The sequence below is a fragment of the Triticum dicoccoides genome, chromosome 4A, assembly GCF_002162155.2.
Source record: "Triticum dicoccoides isolate Atlit2015 ecotype Zavitan chromosome 4A, WEW_v2.0, whole genome shotgun sequence".
NCBI lineage: Eukaryota > Viridiplantae > Streptophyta > Magnoliopsida > Poales > Poaceae > Triticum > Triticum dicoccoides.
The window spans coordinates 136,823,389-136,842,168 of NC_041386.1; the positions used below are offsets into that span (position 1 = coordinate 136,823,389).

Consider the following 18,780-nt stretch of genomic DNA (forward strand, 5'->3'; position numbering starts at 1 on the left):
TCAGCGCATGCAATTAGCAGAACCGAGCATACTTGAAAAACCTCTTGCCTCTCCAATAGCCATCAACCTTTCTGTATCTTGCACATCTGGTTCTCTCAAATACTTTGCTCCAAACACGTACACCATGGCACGGACAAATCTCACAGTTGTCTTTAGGCATGTGTTCCCACCATCCGGACCATCTCACCAATGACATGGTGACAGTGCAAGCATCCTCATAGCAATCGTGCATTTCTGCTTAGCAAAGAAAGAGAGTTGTCCGCAACAATACTTGGTGAGCCTGAAGTACGGATCATGTGCCTCCACTCCCTCCACTACGCGCAAGAAGAAGGGTTTGCACATGTCGAAGCGTCGACGAAACCATCTATCAGGGAGTGTTGGCCCGAATAGGAGTAGTCCTTGCAGAGCAGCCATGCTGCAGTGACCCTATCCATGTTCAAAACTCTCCCCCTTTGACCAAACCCTTGAAGTTCGGAATGTGCTCCACCTCCTGTCCATTTCCTTCTGGACACTCATGATCGTCATCATCTCGGCATCTTTGTCCAACTACGAGGAATTGAAGAACTCCTTTTGCACTAATTTATCAAGCTCTATGTTTCCATACTCCTCATCCGACAAACCATCCGAATCCATCGTTTTTGCCTACAAAAAACTGCTCAAATAATTTGTCGAACACATAGAGTGCAGGGTGCAGTTTGAGAACAGCCGGGCATACCGTGGCGACATCCGAGGCGGCGAGACGGCCGCGGATGAGTTTTGTGGTGGTGGCGATGGCGTTAAGGGGCCGGAACGACACCGGAGCTAGGGTGGCGCGGAGCTAGGGGAGGGCCAGATGGACGAGGGAGAAGAGAGGAGAAGAAAATGACTGGTTCGGCAAGATCAGGCTCATTTGGTGGAATTTGTGTTGGGTCTTGTCTGTTGGATCCGGCACTATGGACGTGCCCGGGCAAGTCCGAGCCTACTCATATCCGCCCTAGATATGAGTTGGATATGGAGGGTGCCGGTCAACCTAAACGTATAGGACCAGTTTGAGGAGGCCGATTGGGTCATGATTTTGTGATCGGTCACTGACCGGGCCGTCCGCCCAGACGACATATAGGGGACGTTTGAGAAGTCTGGCTATAGATGCTCTAAACCATTTTCTTAATCAAGTTTGGGATGCTTACCCATGTACCACGTGATACCTAAACCATTTTCTTGAACTTCCAGTCGAGTGATGGAAAGTATAAGAGCAACTCCAACGGGACGACCCATTTCGTCTGTGGCCGTTCGTTTGGGTCGGCACGGACAAAAAATCCGGCCCAACGCGCCGACCCAAACGGGCATGCGTCCGCTTTCGTTCGCCTGCCGACCCATTCCCGGCCCATTTTTGAGCCTGATTTGCGTCGGCGTGGACACAAGACGGACGCGCGCGCTCGCCCTCTTTCCTTACCGGGCCCGCTGGTCGGTGGCACATTGGATTCACACCTTCGCCCGCCTGCTACGTCGCCGATGCCGGCGGCCATTTTTTCAAATAAAAATGGATACATAGATAATTCTAGCGTACACAGATGAAAAGAAAAGACCACTACTTGTCGATTTCTGACTCCGACTCAGTAATGTCCTCCTCCGATGTCTGAATGTAGGCGTCAGCATACGCCTCGTCTTCAAAGTCCCAACCCGCCGTTTCTCGTAGCTTCAGTTTCAATTGAGCTGCCTACTTCCGCGAACGCTTGTCCTCCCGATAGGCGGCTCGCTCCCTCCTCCTCACGTCCCTCTCTGATCTCAATTGCTTGTAGAACTGGCGCTCGTCGATGATGTCCTGCGGGAAGCCTCCGCGCCACACCACCAAGGCTTCCACGTCCTTCTCTATGATGGTGAGGCGACGCTGCCGCCTCCGGTGGACACGACGATCCTCGTCGGTGAAAAGCCGCGGGAGAGGCGCCATATCCTGCGCCCGTTGGCTCGACACGTTGGGAAAATTCATATCCCGACGAGGCCTCAGGAGACGCCACGCCGTCACGTCATGCGCGCGGGCCGCCTCCTCTGCGGTGTCGAAGGTGCCGAGGACAAGACGTTACTCGCAAAACCAGATCTCGGCGGAGAAGGCGCCGGACCGGCGCTCGCGGACTCCACGAAAATCCGAAGCGCCCAGGCGGTGGATCGACATGGTGGCGCAGAGGCGGCGAGAGTGGGCGGCCGACAGAGTGTGGAGGGAGCGCCTTCTTTATAGCGAGCGTCGGCCGCGGCGCCCGCGAACCTTTCCCGCGCGCTGGAGCGCCAAAACCAGTGCGCGCTAGGCCGCTTTCCCCGTGCGCGCGAACCTTTCCCGCGCGCTGGAGCGCCAAAACCAGGGCGACGGCATGATGTTAAACGTGCGCGGTCATGAAATGGGTCGGCCCGTTGGACGCACTGCCGACCCAAAACTAAAAAAAGGCGGACGACGGGCGGGCGGCCGACCCAAACGGACAAAAAGCGGACAAAAACACCGTCCATTTGAGTCGGCCCGTTGGAGTTGCTCTAACTACGATGTATCAGCTGTAAAAAAAAACTCCCGTGATCTGAAATCGTGTGATGGGATGACTCACCGGGACAAGCAGGTGTGCCGACACTATCCAGATTCAAGGCCGTCAGTTTCCGTGAAGAAATCTGGTCTATTTTCTGTACTCTGACAACGATCCACTGTCCAGTAGGGCAGCAGTCCAGTACAAACGTCGGGTCAGGCAAGCACCGCCCAAACTTCACCAGAAAAAGCCTGACGCCGATGGCTGCACTGCCAAGATTTCTTTCTTTCTTTCTACACGGCCCGCTATACCAAGACCCAAGTACTCGTACTACTACAATCCAACAGGCAACGCCAAACGGATGGAGTGGGACTCACTTTCACCCTGGCAACCGGCGAGTATAAGTCAAAAACGCTCTTATATTATGGGACAGAGGAAGTAGTATATAGGAAAAACATTTGATAAAGGAAAGCAAACGTGATTATCAACTGTGCTGATTATGCTTAGGAAAAGAACATTTGTTGATTTCAGATGAACTTAATAGAGGGTATGTGAATCATTAAGCATGAATGCATTTTTGGTTGGCATTGCACATTAGCACAGCTGAAAAACTCATGAAAGCAATGCTTACCTGGGGAGATAATCTGGCATATATGATCTCCATATTTGCCAAGTTTGTCGTCCAGCTTCTGTAGCTTATACAGTATGAATAATTGAAAATGATCACTACTCAGTCCCAGACACTCCTTCCATTTATGAGTGCAATTGTTGGTACATCGTTAGGCGTAATGGTACACGCAGTCACAAGGGGTCCATGCAAAGCATCTTTCACAGTTGGTGCACCGCACTGCATATATGTATGTAGTACATCCACCAACCAGGTACTGAGATCGCATTCTACACAAATCACACCCAATCCGAGCATGGAAACTGACGCAGCGAAATCAATGAACTCTTTAAACATGGCTGCAATTCCCTACGGATCAGGGACTTTACAATGGTACCTGTATCTCAAGAGTACACAGAGTAACCTTTGATGCCAGCTTAATCTGCTGTCATCCTGTAACAGTTTATTTCTACATTTTCTTTATAACATTGCCAGAATCTTCCTTTGTAGGGACTCCTTTTTCTAAACCTACTGATATGTCGTTTTCGGGGTTCTGCTACCGCCTATATTTGGTGGCATAAACAGATGCCCAATGCTGTTCAGATACAGGTAGGAAAGGCTTCACCAGAAATCTTCAGCAATCAAAACACATGGGTGAGGAATAGGATTGTTACAGCAGGAGCTACAGTTCCAAGGAGTGTAACAATACCTGTGTGTTTTGAAAGATAAACACATTCAGATCTGCTTCCCCCCTTCTTTTGCTCAGCTTTATTTTGTTTCTTCTTGTCCCTCTACTTTTCAAAATATTCACTTGGTCTTATTAGCCAAAGGTGTCCAGGGCTGGTAAAGGAGTTCCATCTGAGTTCCTTTTACACAACTTCAGGCAGAAGAAAGCTTGTATTCAGGCTTTGCTGTCACAACTTCACAAAAAGGAAAAAAGCCCAATCAGAAGAAAACAAGCATGAAGGAAAATGACATATTTTTTAGAGAAAGAAGAGTGATCAAAAACCTTTACCTCTTGGTTGGTGTAAAATAGCACACCGACAGCTCAAGGTAAATCTAAAAAATATACCAGCCAAGTGAACTGAACATAGACGGCGGTAAATTATGTATGATAGAATTGGAAAATAGTCGTACACAAAAGGAAAAGAGAAACACGTAAGCTTGTACGACTGAATTTCTTTAGTGAAGTTACACAAAGAAGATAGGTACCCCATAGCAATCACTTGAAGGACAAGTAATTAGCCTAGCAGCAGCACCTCCTACCAAACTTTATGTTCCACCAGTTCTTCCCTGCACATATGTAAGTTCCTCTTGGCTAGACTCAACAGAATTGTACAGAAGCTCACTTACATCTCCTTTAGTGCTCCACAGAATTATATGAGTGATGAAGTAGGAGACATATATAGATTATACGAGAGTAATCAGTACCACCATACAGAGAGATCATCTCCTCTGGCGAAGAAGAGATGATGAGGGAGGGTGATGCATGTGTTGCACTTCTGAGAAGCAAGCTCCATGGCCTGATCGAGAGGAACCACACTCTGGAAGAGGAGAACAAGCAACTGAGGCATCAAGTCAGCCGTCTAAAAGGCCAAGTCTCCTCACTTGAAGGGCAGGATACTGAGAGAAAGATAATGTGGAAGAAGCCGGAGAATTCTGCCACCAGCAACAACTACTTCAAGGAAAAACAGTTTGTTCACAACAATGATGATGTGAAGGAAGCTATGGATCTAAACAGCTCGGCATGTTACAGCAGGCAGCAATTTTCTAGGACACCGTCTGTGAAATCAAGAGCACCAAGGGTTCCAAATCCACCACCAAGTCCGACGTGCATCCAACCGATCATCAAGGCAAAAAAGGAAGGATCCATGGGTCCTCCTCCTCCACCGCCACCTCCCCTACCTTCCAGATTACTGAAGAGCACCAAGGGAGTCCAAAGGGTGCCAGAGGTAGTTGAGTTGTACCGGTTGTTAGTAAGAAGAGAAGGCAAAAGCGATGCGAAGTCTGGATCTGTGGGAATTCCAGTAGCTACTAACAGCCGAGACATGATCGGGGAGATAGAGAACAGATCAGCTTATGTTATAGCTGTAAGTACATATGATTTTCTATCTATTTTTAGATGTGCATATGATATACTGTTTACTTAGCTGCCAATTCCTTTCTTAGTTTAATTTTTCTTTTCTTTTTGAACCAACATAAGCAACAAGAGTATGAGTAGTATGACAATTGCACAATATTTCCTCCCGCATGACAGTTACCAGTTCGTTGCTGTATTAAAGACAATATCTCAACAGATAGACTATTCTTTAAACATCTCTCCCATTTCATAAATAGTAATTTTTTATTGTGTAAAATTTTCACTCATCTTTAAAACCTTACGAATACACCACAATATATGATATCTTTTCCTTATGCATCAAAAAGCAATGCCATGCGTTAGTTTAAGAGCATGCGACATGTTCTTCTGATTTTTCTGTTTCCCTCCTGCAGTTGATAATGTTATATAACTCTTTATTCTTTTAGTACGAATAATCTTTTAATGTACATCTGAGTCATGTTTTCTCCCTATTATTCTGTATAGATCATTAATTTCCTCACCAATCCAAAAACATTCCCTTATGATTGTGTTCCAACAGATTAAATCAGATGTAGAAAATCAGGGTGAATTCATTAGCTTCCTGGCAAGGGAAGTTCAGAATGCAGCATACAAGGAAATAGCCGATGTTGAAGAGTTTGTTAAGTGGCTAGATGGGGAACTATCATACCTGATAGACGAACGGGCAGTGCTCAAGCACTTCCCTAACTGGCCTGAGAAGAAAGCAGATGCCATGAGAGAAGCAGCATTCACCTACCGGGATCTGAAGAACCTGGAAGCAGAAGCATCATCATTTCACGACGACAGGAGAGTGGCTACACCTATGGCTTTGAAGCGCATGCAAGCCCTACAGGATAAGTGAGTAGACGAACTGCATGCATTTAGTAAGGCTGTTACATTGTCAAACTTTCAACAATATGACATGATTCATACTTCCCCTTGTAGAATTGAACAAGGTATTCACAATACTGAAAAAATAAGGGACAGTGCAAGTGGAAGATACAAGGATCTCATGATCCCATGGGATTGGATGCTTGATTCTGGAATCATAAGCCAAGTATGTACCATCTACTCCCAAACTATCCATCTTTTTTATCAGTTTGATATAATAGAGAAGACAGAGTTAAGTGCATTTTACAAACTCGTCTTCAACTCCAAACCAACTTATGAGTTATGTGGTACACATTGGAATTATCCCACTACCCTTTTAGCTATAAATTCGTGTCTAATAGACATATCATATATGAAGTATCCTCTTGCTATGTTAACAGCTAAAGGCCGCTTCATTGAAGCTTGCAAAAGAATACATGAACCGCATTATGAATGCACTGAAGTCCGACCCATTTGTAAATGATGAGGAACTGCTCCTGCAAGGTGTCCGCTTTGCCTTCCGAATACATCAGGTAATTCTACCACAATCATGAATTACTTTCGGATGGCATTATGAGTTGCTACCTACAAACTAACTAACCAAGGTAACTTCAACAAACCAAATTTGCAGCTTGCGGGTGGCTTTGATGAAGGTTGCCGGAAAGCGTTCCAAGAACTCAAGACGTACGCAAGCAAGTCAGAGTGATCTGATGGATCATATATGGGTTCAAATAAGCATCATTGGGATGCAATGGACATAATTAAGTTTTGCCGAGGTTGGCTCCAGGTCGACTCCACTAGTCTCCAGGATAATTCCGTGAACAATTTTCTTAACTTAATTATTTTGCATCTAAGATGCGGACCTCTTGGATGCAATTTGAAGCCTGAGAATTCTAAGTGCATCCACTCACCACTCTTAATTTAAGTACACCTTTTGGGAACATTCTAAAATTTCATTCGAGGCTGGTTAATAAAAGAAAACAAGAGCCAACCCTTTGATTGTTAGGTGGTCGTACCATGAAGTATCAAGTAAGAATCTGGAAATGGCATAATTTACGGATACAGACAGGACGACAGTATGTGCCCTTCATTCCTAAGGAGTGAGGTTCACAATTGTTAGGGCACACTGAATACGATTTTTTCTTGTTAGAATTTGTCTGAGGTTTGCTAAAGAGCAAATTGGCTGTAAATGCTCAAAAACTAGATGTCTGCTCCAAGTATTCAGACCTGCACAGCATTTATGCGACAACTGACAAGAGTATCAGATACATCCAGTTTTCCCATAAAAAAAGCAGACAAATCCACTTTTACCTAGGGCGCCTACCTTTTCAGATTCCGCTGTTGAGGGTGTTCAAGTGCACGCTGAATCAACAACAGCCTCTACTTCTCAGGAGCTCTAGTTGTCTGTAGCAATAAAAATACCACCTAAGCACCATAAGCCCGACATTTCCCACAATCCACCAATGGTGGATAGCCCTATTATACAGAGGACGGCAGTATAATCCTATTATACAGATAGGACGACAGTATAATCCTACTATACAGATAGGACGACAGTATGTGCCCTTCATTCCTAAAGAGTAAGATTCACAACTGTTAGTGCACATTGAATAAGGTTTTTTCTTGTTAGAATTTGTCTGAGGTTTGCTGAAGAGCAAATTGGCTGTAAATGCTTCCCATTAAGTAACAATTGCCAAACCATATCTCTCCTTAGGCTTCCGATTAAGCATAAATGTGATGAGGATGGTCTAACAATAAGCTACAGAAAATCTTAAGAAGTACTATCGTCTCAAATCGTGTTTTGGATCGAAGGCAGCAGGATCATGCGGTTTGGCAAAATGTGCAAGTGTTCCCGGCGCCAAAGATCCACAAACCAGAGAAAATCTACAAGGTTGCTGTCAAGGGAAAAAAACACGGGCACCAATCAACTTCGCTCTACGGCGCCTACCATTTCAGATTCTGCTATTAACTGCTGCATTGTTTCGAATCAACAACGTCATTTACTTCTTTAGCAGCTAATATTGTCCGTAAGCAATAAGAATACCACCTATATATAACCCTCAAAAGAATTTGCACAATCCACCAATGGTGGAAAGAATTTGCGAGATTACTCAACTACCCAAACAGAGATGCGCGAGCAAACCAAGCACGAATGCATGGAGCTGGCAGGCTGCTGCAATATCTACAAGAGCATCACACAGACGTGCTGCAATATCTACAAGAGCATCACACAGACGGGAAAGGAAGGAAATCAGCCACCTTACCCGCGAAAAAAAAGGAATCAGCCACCCCCCAAAAATACCTGGATCGTGTAGCCCTTGCTGGTGCGGCGGAAAAAACCGGCGGCGGCGGGCCGGTCCATATGACGGCGTCTCCCCGCGGCACCGCCTGCTTCCCGCGTATCTCTCTCCCTCTCTCTAGGCTGCTCGCCCCCTTTCTCCGCGCTGAGACGCTTCGCCCGCCGTCGTCGGCCGGCGGTATTGCTGTTGTCATCGGACATTCCTAGGCTGGCTGGTGGGCCAGGTACGTTTCCGGCCCCACCAGCTGTTGCGGATTACGAAGGGATCTACCACCATCGCACCTCCCCTCGTGGCCCCACTTGACAGTCGCACGAAAAGACGATACCGACGCGCTCGCTTTTCTTCCTTCCGGCACCTTCCAAGTCCCCCTTCTGGCCTCCCCGGCGATGGCGACGGCGGCGAGCTCCGGCGGCGTATCCGACCACCAGTATGTCTCGGTCAAGTTGGAGAGCTCCCGCCTGGCGGCGCTCGACCTCGCCCCTCACCTCTTCGGCTCCCACCCCGCCGCCGGCTCGTGGGACCCTACCAAAGCCGTAAGCGTCGCATCCATCCCCTCTTGTTCGCGAGTGTGTTTCCCGTGCGGAGATTAATGGAATTTCTTTTTCCTGGTGGTGTTCGCAGCTGCCGATGGAGCGGGCCGCGGCCGCCATTTGGGAGCTCAGCTGCGTCCTCCCTTCTCGACACGGTGAGTTGGCTCATTTTATCATGCTGTTCGACAACTCCATGTGGGTTTGAGATCCCTTCTGAGGAGGTTTGCGCTATGATGAGCTATCTTGCTGTGTCATGCTGCTGGGATGCTCTTGTTTGAGTTGTTGGGTTGGGCTTTAATTGTTTATTGGGGCTGTCTCCTGTCTGTTTAATGTGTGTACATATTTTGTCATGAACTAGTGATTTGTCATTGCTGAGTATAACAATGTAGTACATGAAGTTGGGCCTTCGAAATGAAATAAAGTGATTCTTCAGCTGATCATTTGCTATGCTCTGGTTAACTGAGTTGTTTACTTACTACATACGCATGGAGTTAGATTCTCTTCAGTTTTTTGAGCATCCTGACTAGTTTTATGCCCTTTATTTGTTATGTTTTGTTAGAAACACTGGATTTCAAGTTACTATTGAAGCCAAAAGCCGATAGCTCAGAGTGCATTGTTGAGGAGGGACCGAACCGACCGCTAGGTTGCGGGAGCAATCAAGTGGAAATGACGGATGCAGTCTTTAAACTCACTGAGAAAGATTCACTTGAGTGTAAGGTTTGGGTTGAGACAGAGATGTTGTCCCCATTTGACCTAGCCGCAAGCTGGAAGGCTCATCAGGAGAATCTTCAGCCTTCAAGGGTGCGAGGGACCTATGATGTCGTTATGAACACTGAGACTGAAGCCAGGGACGAGGTTTGAATTCTTTTATATGCTTTATCTTACTTCTGTATTATGGTGCTGCCGAATGTAATTAGGAAATTGTAAACCTAACCCTCTAATAATCTTTTAACGGATAGTATATATGCTTATTTTGCAAAAACCTGGTTTCTTTGAAAGTAGTGTTTGACTGTTTGTAGCATCTAGTTTCCAGCCAATGCTTTGTTGTTAACAGTCCGATACCTTAGAGGGTGCTATGTAATAGGTTGACTGTTTGAGGCAGCTTGCTACTTGCTTGTGGACCTGGACCTCATGTCTGGTTCCTAGCAAAACTCACTTGTTTCAACACGTTCCCATTTCCCTGCTATTAATTGGTGTAATGAAGTGATGTGTTCACTCAAGAGGGTGTGAAACTGACCAAGTACCCAGCAGATTTCAGAACCATGACTGACAGTACATCTTACATATTACTTTGATGTTTCAGCTCTTGTGTTCTTGTGAATGTAACCTACTCTCTCCGGTCATCATGGTGTTTGAGATGCTTGGCCATTAGTTTCCGTTACAGATATTTAAAGTTCGTAATATTATGGAAGTATTTCACAGTGAGTTGCCATTTTACTCTAGTGGTCAAATGTCAAAAAGTTCAATGGCATGCTTCCAATGGTCACAAGAAGTTGTGACCAGTGGAAGTATTGGAGTAATGCCTTTAAAACCCCAGAATGGTGACAGATTTTACCTTTAGGAGAACTGCAAGCATTTAAAATATATCAAACCAAGCAGAAAATCAAATGGTAAAAAACGTCCCAGTGTAGGACTGCAGGAAAAGACCAAATTGCATTTAGCACAAGGTACTTATGTGACCTAAAAGTTAGTTGCCCTAACTAATTTAGACTGCCCCACTCATGTCCAAGCTGTCTTTATGCGAAGTGTGACACCCAGGTTCGGCAAAATATATTAGTGTAAAGAAGTAGGTTCAAGGGTCTTTCCGAAGGCAGGAGCAGTGTTTGTTACTGTGTACTTAAAAAAATAAATTCTTCCCACAAAGCTGTTGCCTGTGTTTCTATTGCACTATAGGTGGTGCTTCCTTTTCTGTTCTGCCAATTTTGTCTTTTTCCTTCAAGCAGAATGACTTCGCTTCTGGTTTGGAGCTTGATTTAGAGAAGTATGTAGTTCCAACAACACCCAACATGGGCTCAGGTGTTGTTTATGCAGCTAACTTGACTGAGAATCCCCGCTCTTTATTGGACACCGGTATCTCACCAAACAATTTGATCAAAGGTGACGCACCCCTGAATCATTATGCTAACACAAAGAAGGTATGACTTAGTTTTCTCTGCTCTATTCAGAATTGACTGTTAGCTTTAAATCATGTAGCGTCGACATTTATTCATTTATACAATCCATTATAGATGGTAGTTGCTGCCCTTTTTAGTAAACTATGTGCAAATTTAGGCAGCTTTAATAGAAGCCACTTTCTTCAATAGTGTCATCTGTTTCTTTAGATATCCAAACAAATGAGCTACTTTCTCATATGTCTTTTGTTCGTTCAGAAAAGAAAGGAGAGGTTGAATTGATTTAAGTTAAATGAGATTATGAGCCAGGAAAAGTTTCTGTTACTATGTTATATATGTTAGGAAATGTGACTCGTTACGAATGACGTGCTTGGAGTTTTTTCTTGTGGTCATGGATCTACCAGATTTTCTTTACTTGTTTGAACTTAAGCCTTATCAAAAGTTTCTGCATTATGTAAGTCAACAGATAATGGATGTTCATCTTATGGATGGACTTATCTGTATGTGTTAGAGACTGAAACTCGTTTAATATGCACATGTACCATACAGTTGGTTCGCTTTCTATGTCTATGAACTGAAACATTGCAATTATTTTCTGTAGCAACTGAAGAAGCTTTTGTTTATCATTAAATATATATATTTCTGATTTAGGCCTCATGGGAGGATTAAAATATAACTATTGCTAATAAGACTAGGATAGTATGAGAGAACTAAACATGCATTTGTCAGGTTTCCCAAAGCCGACGCTCAGGGGGCAGGCCTGGGATTGTTCCAGACTTCAGGCCATAGCTGCTTCCACAAAGCCGCCTTGGCTGAACCCCTGTTGCATATACCACTCTTTATGTGTCTGCTATCATTGTCATCTGGTCAACAGCCAAAGGAGACGAACACATCCCATTCAGATTAGAACAAACTTTTTGAAATATATATGTCTACATTTTCCTACATTTGGATAGAGGAGCTCCTGTTAATATCAACACTAGGAATGATTTATAACTTATGCCTCAGGATGTAGATGGAAGACATACTCCGTCACAGGAAGAACAAAAGGCAGTCTTTGTAGATAGAGGTGTTGGTTCACCAAGGTTTGCTAGACCAACAAACGAAACCGTTTCAACGAGCAACATCAAGCAGGATTCTGAAGCAAAGTTGGTATGTATTGTTGAGCTATTTGGTATGTGCTAAATAGGCATTGAGCTTTAACTCATTGAAACTTCCATAACTTCTTCGTTATTGCAATTCATGCAGGACTTAGTTCTCCCGAGTCTTAAACTACAGTAACTGTGTAGAAATATTTATGATGTATAAACTCATCAGTTTATTTGTTTCAAGCTATCATATATCACATAGAAACTTCACCCTTTGGTTTATTCTTTAAAAATAAAAATTCATCCCCTATGATAAGTCCTGTACTATGAAGTTTCTGAATCTGTCAAAAATACATGTTCTCAAATCTGTCATCTGAAGTTCTTTCAGCTTTGGCTATCAGGGTATGCCAGCAGCAGAAGGAGCTGTTGCAGCAGCAGCTGTAGCTGATCAGATGTACGGACCAAAAGAGGACCGCAAGTTGGTCATTGTGCTGGTAATTTTCATGCCACTTATGTATTCAACAAATATTTTAACAACAAAGAATGTGCAGCACTACCTCAGGGTTTTCTTTGTGTTGATAATTGCTCAGTTATATATTTATGGTTGATAAGATATGAATATAGTTAAATATGGTTATACTCATTCCTCTGAACTCCTTGAAGCATTTTCTGTTGTTTCAACTACCTTGTCTGTCCTTCTGTAATCATGTGCTGACATTGTAGGTTGGGCTGCCAGCTCGTGGTAAGACCTTTACAGCAGCTAAGCTTACAAGATATCTCCGATGGTTAGGTCATGAAACAAAACACTTCAATGTTGGAAAGGTGAACATTTAGCTTAAGCTAGTTTTGCAGATAACTGCACATATTTATGGTAATCACTAACCCTGTGTATTTTTTGATGTTTCAAATATAGTACCGTCGGCTCAAGCATGGCACTAATCAGGTACTTGCATTTTTATGTGCCTAATCACTGTTACTAGCATTGGAGTATTTTAACAATGCTCAGGTGCTACTGACAACTGGCTAATTTTCTGGTGGTTTTCATGGGAAATGACGAACTTGCAATTTCCATTTCCGTTGAGTCCAGCATAGGATTTTATTCACTCATGAAGTATTTTGAATCTGAATGGACTTTGAAATTGTGATCCTATTTATGAGTTTTGTTAAGGAAGACTTCTCTAATTGCATCATTTTCTTTTGCGCAGACTGCTGATTTCTTTCGTGGAGATAACAAGGAGGGTGTGGAGGCACGTAATGAGGTTGGTGCATTGCTACTATCACTATGTTGAAAGTCAAAAGTAACAGGGAAATTGTAAGTATTTATGTTGAATCTAGAGCATGGGCAATGCTACTCCCTCTAATTCCAAATGTGTGTTATTTTTTATAATGACATGGTCTAGTGCACTATTTTGACTACTAACTTGTGTCCAGTATGCTGTTACAATTATGAAAGTATGTTCATGATGAAATAGGTAATACCGCTTCCAAGTGGATAATCTAGAGCTCAAATTCCTTCTATATATGTTAATGTTGGTTATCAGACCCAAAAATGTTTTCTTAAGGGAATATTTTACTTTCTGTGGATCTAGTTTGCATGCATTTTCATACATAACAAAGTAACAAACCTATATGTTTTCCATGAAACACATAATTCTTGCATTTTATGCTAAACTATTTTATGCATATTTTAGGTGGCAGCATTAGCAATGGAAGATATGCTATCATGGATGGAGGAAGGTGGCCAGGTAAGGCAATTTTTTCTTGTCTTATTCTCTTTTTTTAACAACTGATTATTTCTGCTGGTCTGCAGGTTGGTATTTGTGATGCCACAAACAGCACAAGAAGTCGAAGGAACATGCTGATGAAAATGGCTGAAGGAAAATGTAAGGTACAAATTAAATCGGCGGTAGCTCTTGAGTGTCTTCTCAGTTGGAATCATTTGGATCCATCGGTGATACTTGTCACTCCTACACTTTTTAGTGTAACTGGCCACTTCCCCTGCATTTCTAAAAATAACACCTGAAACCATTTTTCATGGGTATATGTTCCAGATAAACTCCAGAGGCAAATACTGTTCCATGTGAACATTTCTGTGTGTGTTGGCCTAAGTAATTGTTGTGTGTGCCTGCTTAGTGAATGCATTCACATTCTGAAGGACAAATTTCTAAAAGCATGATCTCTAAAATTTAATCAGGAGCAAGTAACAAAATTTACTCAAAAGTTCTTACACATATCCTAGTAATTACAATTATTATCTGGAAGACTAGAATAATCACTATTTACAGAATAAATTGACATCACACCAGCTATTTTGAGCTGAGTTGCACCAAATGCTAGGTCCAAGTGACATGTTTAATAAAATACCACTCACTTTGACATTGTTTTGCACATCTAACATTGCCCTTCATATTCTGATTTGAGTCGCATAAAACACCATGTAGACCAAATGCGCCACCACACATGTTAAATATGCCGAGTTACTGTACAGTTTGTGACCTAATTATCTGCTCTTTAATATTGGCCATTCGTTCTACTTTCTAGATCATCTTTGTGGAAACAATATGTAATGATCAGGATGTTCTTGAGAGAAATATTCGCCTGAAAGTTCAACAAAGTCCTGATTATGCGGAGCAGTGAGAAACATCTTGCCTACTCACTTGTCAACATCATACCAAGGCATTTCTTGTGTCATTGATGTTGTTTGTATTACAGAACGGATTTTGAAGCGGGTGTGCGAGATTTCAAAGAGCGACTGGCATATTATGAAAAGGTCCATAGCTGCTGAATTGTGTTATTTGGGGAAAAATTGTGCGTGGAATTTCGAATAGCTATACCAAATAATTTGAAATTTCTGCAGGTGTATGAACCAGTAGATGAAGGGTCATACATAAAAATGATCGATATGGTTAGTGGGAACGGGGGCCAATTGCAGGTATGTATGTGCAGTCAATCTGAGATATGTTAAATAGAGCAAAAGTTCATCCGGTTTGATCCTATTGTGGACATTGTTTGAAATTTGACGTTTCTTTCTATTTTGTGATAACTGTATACTTATTAACTATACAATCTAAGAGTCGGTTCTCTTCGTGTTTGCTATACAAAACCAAATATGTGGACTAGATGCAAATATATACTGCTGTGGTGAAGACGATATTATTAACTTGCAATCTTTGCAACTAGTTTCAAAGATCCTAATCTGTCTGTTACTTTTTCATGCAGATCAACAATATAAGTGGTTACTTGCCTGGACGGATTGTCTTCTTCTTGGTATATATCCAAAATATCTGAACCTTTTCTTATCACACCTTAAGATTAACTGATGGCTTTGAAGTTCATTATGATTATAATTTCCAATTCATCCAATGTTAGATCAAATTGCAATATGAGTTATGTTTAGTGATTCAATGATACAAGCATCTATCTTGGGTCTCTCTAATTTTACCCACTGTTCTCTGCATATTTGAAAATTGAAATTATATCTTTCCTTCTGCTCAGTACTTTACAATTGATGTTGTATAAGACCCAGGGAGACTTCCATGGGACCATGTTTCATTTGGGGTAGGGGTACCTTTCAGGCGATTGATTACTACCACTTTAGGGTCGATAGGGACAATGCTTGCCATGTTAACCTAGTTTTCAAATTGATATTGAATGCATAATACTGACAGCAGTCCTAAATCATGCTTATGGCTTATGTTATTACTATATTGGGCGAGTTCCATTTATTTCTGATAGTAGCGGATGCAATTAAGTGGCACACTGCTGTCTTGGTTCTAATGCTACTTGTTTTGTTAACTGATACATTTATTTTTGTTACAGGTGAACTGTCATCTTACACCTCGTCCTATCCTGTTAACTAGGCATGGGGAAAGTTTAGATAATGTCAGAGGAAGAATCGGTGGAGATTCATCTTTGAGGTCTTTAATTTCTTTGTCCTACAGTCTTGTTGTTTAGCCTTTGCTGCCATACTGAGTTTCATTTGGGTACTACACTAAGGAACAATACATCAGAAGTTCTAAATGGTTATTAATCTTTCGTGCTTGCAATAAAACCATCCGCCCACTAAGGGGACAACAATTACAGATCCAAATTATAAAATTTGAGTTGACCAATCCTTTTCTTGCTAGCTAATCTAAGTTTTCTTTTGCCTTTTTCTTGTTCTTGAACGGCTTTTGCTCTTTCTAGTTGAGTGCCTTTCTTAGACTTTATTATCCATATGGCACCTCCGGAGTGTGCATGGTTATTCAAACTGGACATGTGATTATCTAATTTTACATACAGTAACCTCTATTGTCTATAGCAAGATTCGGACATTCATCTTCTCTGTTTACATTAAATGGAAAAGGAAAAAGAGGAAAGGGAAAAGAGGAAAGGGAAAAGGAAAGGGGGATTATAGCATGCCTTGATGGAAGGATAGCAGTAACTACGTGCATAATGATATACCAATCAACAACCTGGTCATTACATGCCTGGGCACAGTAGTTTTCATCTTTCTTTTTGTCAGCCCCCTGTGCATTCTATATTTGAAAACCTTCGCTTTGGCTTCACCTGACTGAAAATAAATGGTATTCAGTGAGGTCGGGGAGGTTTATTCAAGGAAACTTGCAAGCTTTGTAGAGAAGCGACTGAAGTCTGAGAGAACCGCCTCCGTAAGTATGCCTTTTGTTACTACCGTTGAGAAAGAGACCTACTTGCTAAATATATGTGCAACATCCGATTCAGATATGGACTAGCACACTCCAGAGGACAATATTAACTGCACAGCCAATCATCGGATTTCCAAAGGTAGGTTGTCATTAATAATTAACAAAGTTCAGCAAAATTTATCTGCCCCTAATTGTAGTTGGGAAAACTAAATGGTTTTCCAACATTTCTTGTAGATACAATGGCGTGCTCTTGATGAGATAAATGCTGGTGTTTGTGATGGGATGACATATGATGAAGTAAAGAAAAATAAACCTGAAGAATATGAGTATGTAAATTCACTGATTTTATTGCTTCATTTTTTTCCCTGGAAACAAGGCATGCCACAGGATATTGATTGATGCACCTATAATTTTAGCAACTCTTTGTAGTAACAATCTGATCAAATTCAAGCCACGGATTGTTCTTTTAATCATGCAATATTAATCGAGCATCATACGAATCCTTATCGATGGGTTTTTCTATACAGTATTTTAGCTTGTAATATTTCATATAAATCTGTTATATGAAGTTAGGAAATTTAGTGAAATGGTTAACAACATACCATGATATATGAACACAGCATCTGTCAACCAGCAATCCAGGAGTCTCTGCACATCCAGTGCCTATGAATCTATGTCTTTGTTTTTACTGTTTCTCATTTTCTTGAAGAAGATTTCATTTACCTGTATGTGTCTGTTTAGATCACGTCGCAAAGACAAGCTGAGGTACCGTTATCCTAGAGGAGAATCCTACCTCGATGTCATTCAGAGGTTAATCCGAGTTGCTTAGTACCATCACATGCCTCTTTACGTAATTCAACTAGTGTATTTCTTGTTGGTGCCTCTCTTAATCTTGTCAATTTTCTGTGTGCAGATTGGAACCTGTAATAATTGAGCTTGAAAGGCAGCGTGCCCCAGTGGTAGTCATAGCTCACCAGGTAAGCGTGTCCAGCTTTTGCATTTTTCTAAACCTTTTCTTACCGAAGTATGCATTATGGATGTATGAGGGAAGAAACTCTTGTAGGCTGTGTTGAGATCACTATATGCATATTTCGCGGACAAACCACTGGAGGAAGTTCCTAAGATTGAAGTAAGCACGTGTTGCAACATCTTATAGTATCATCATGGCTGAAATCATTTGTTCGTGACGACTGAAATCATTTGTTCCTCTAGATACCTCTTCATACAATCATTGAGATAAAAATGGGCGTCACTGGTGTTGAAGAGAAAAGATACAAACTCATGGACGCAGTGAACCCAACTGCAGAGGTCTGAGGCATGGCGCATGGAGTCTGTCCTCTCAATTCAGACAGCACGAATAAATTTCCGGATGATAGTTTTATTTACCGAAGTATGTAGATGTAGATGATACCCAAACGTATCACTATATTTCATTGTCCAGAAGTAAAGCTATAGTGCAAAAGTGAACCATTCTTTATGAAGTCTGGCACATAGATGATCAAAGTTTTGAATTTTGGCTGGCCATGTAAAGGTTCGCTTGGGGCAATCCAGATGGATTCATTCATGTTCAACTGAACTTGTTAATTCAAGATTTGCATGTAACACCATAGATTCAGTTTATAAGGCCAAGATTTGGGATCGATCGATCCAAGTAACCGCGTGGGCGTGGAGACGCTACCTAGTCCGAATTTCAGCTTTGTGAAATATAACCGGCTATATGTGTTGCTGTATATTTCGGCGTGTACCATATGGATATGGATTACAAGTGATGCCCTGAATCAAGCGCCAAAGCCAACTGCCTTTTATGTAGTAGAATCTTCTCTCATAAATTTGCGTACGATAGTAGTTCGGCGTGTACCATATGGATATCAGGATAGATTAAGAGTGATGCCCTGAATCAAGCACTATCTGCTGCACGTTCAGTAGAAACAATCAAGGGCGTGTTTGGTTGCAGTTTGCAACAGTAGTTGCATTGCATGTCCATCTCCAGCCAGTAGTTGCATTGCATGTCCATCTCCAGCCAGTCTGGTTCTTGAAATGCAGCCTT

The 18,780-nt window shown here is 42.4% G+C and overlaps 2 protein-coding genes and 1 long non-coding RNA gene across 3 annotated transcripts; 2 read left to right on the top strand and 1 right to left on the bottom strand.

Annotated features, from left to right (window-relative positions):
- Positions 1–3,414: 3,414 nt before the first annotated feature.
- LOC119285411 lies at positions 3,415–8,505 on the bottom strand. The gene is made up of 4 exons (XR_005139486.1): positions 8,361–8,505; positions 5,859–5,960; positions 3,800–4,010; positions 3,415–3,722 (listed from the first exon to the last, which is right to left on the bottom strand). It is a non-coding gene; the product is annotated as an uncharacterized LOC119285411 (long non-coding RNA).
- LOC119285410 (protein CHUP1, chloroplastic-like) lies at positions 4,337–7,368 on the top strand. Its single transcript, XM_037564680.1, has 5 exons — positions 4,337–5,180; positions 5,730–6,046; positions 6,134–6,245; positions 6,460–6,591; positions 6,690–7,368. The coding sequence occupies exons 1-5, from the start codon at positions 4,560–4,562 to the stop codon at positions 6,762–6,764; spliced, it is 1,257 nt and encodes a 418-aa protein (XP_037420577.1). The 5' UTR covers positions 4,337–4,559; the 3' UTR covers positions 6,765–7,368.
- Positions 8,506–8,537: 32 nt separating the features above from the next.
- On the top strand, positions 8,538–18,388 carry LOC119285409 (6-phosphofructo-2-kinase/fructose-2,6-bisphosphatase-like). Its single transcript, XM_037564678.1, has 23 exons — positions 8,538–8,891; positions 8,980–9,043; positions 9,448–9,743; positions 10,832–11,023; positions 12,008–12,147; positions 12,476–12,581; positions 12,811–12,909; positions 13,001–13,030; positions 13,293–13,346; positions 13,779–13,832; positions 13,898–13,975; positions 14,629–14,720; positions 14,800–14,857; positions 14,945–15,019; positions 15,307–15,354; positions 15,907–16,004; positions 16,661–16,736; positions 16,810–16,872; positions 16,968–17,059; positions 17,475–17,543; positions 17,647–17,710; positions 17,797–17,862; positions 17,946–18,388. Exons 1-23 carry the CDS (start codon positions 8,745–8,747, stop codon positions 18,045–18,047), a joined length of 2,163 nt encoding a protein of 720 aa, XP_037420575.1. The 5' UTR covers positions 8,538–8,744; the 3' UTR covers positions 18,048–18,388.
- Positions 18,389–18,780: the final 392 nt, after the last annotated feature.

Excerpts from the sequence above, each read along its gene's own strand:
- LOC119285410 (XM_037564680.1), top strand. The coding sequence starts at position 4,560 with ATGATGAGGGAGGGTGATGCATGTGTTGCACTTCTGAGAAGCAAGCTC. Across the intron at positions 6,047-6,133 it reads ATGCAAGCCCTACAGGATAA|AATTGAACAAGGTATTCACA; the intron begins GTGAGTAGACGA and ends TTCCCCTTGTAG. Across the intron at positions 6,592-6,689 it reads TTGCCTTCCGAATACATCAG|CTTGCGGGTGGCTTTGATGA; the intron begins GTAATTCTACCA and ends CCAAATTTGCAG.
- LOC119285409 (XM_037564678.1), top strand. The coding sequence starts at position 8,745 with ATGGCGACGGCGGCGAGCTCCGGCGGCGTATCCGACCACCAGTATGTC. Across the intron at positions 9,044-9,447 it reads CGTCCTCCCTTCTCGACACG|AAACACTGGATTTCAAGTTA; the intron begins GTGAGTTGGCTC and ends ATGTTTTGTTAG. Across the intron at positions 15,355-15,906 it reads GACGGATTGTCTTCTTCTTG|GTGAACTGTCATCTTACACC; the intron begins GTATATATCCAA and ends TTTTTGTTACAG.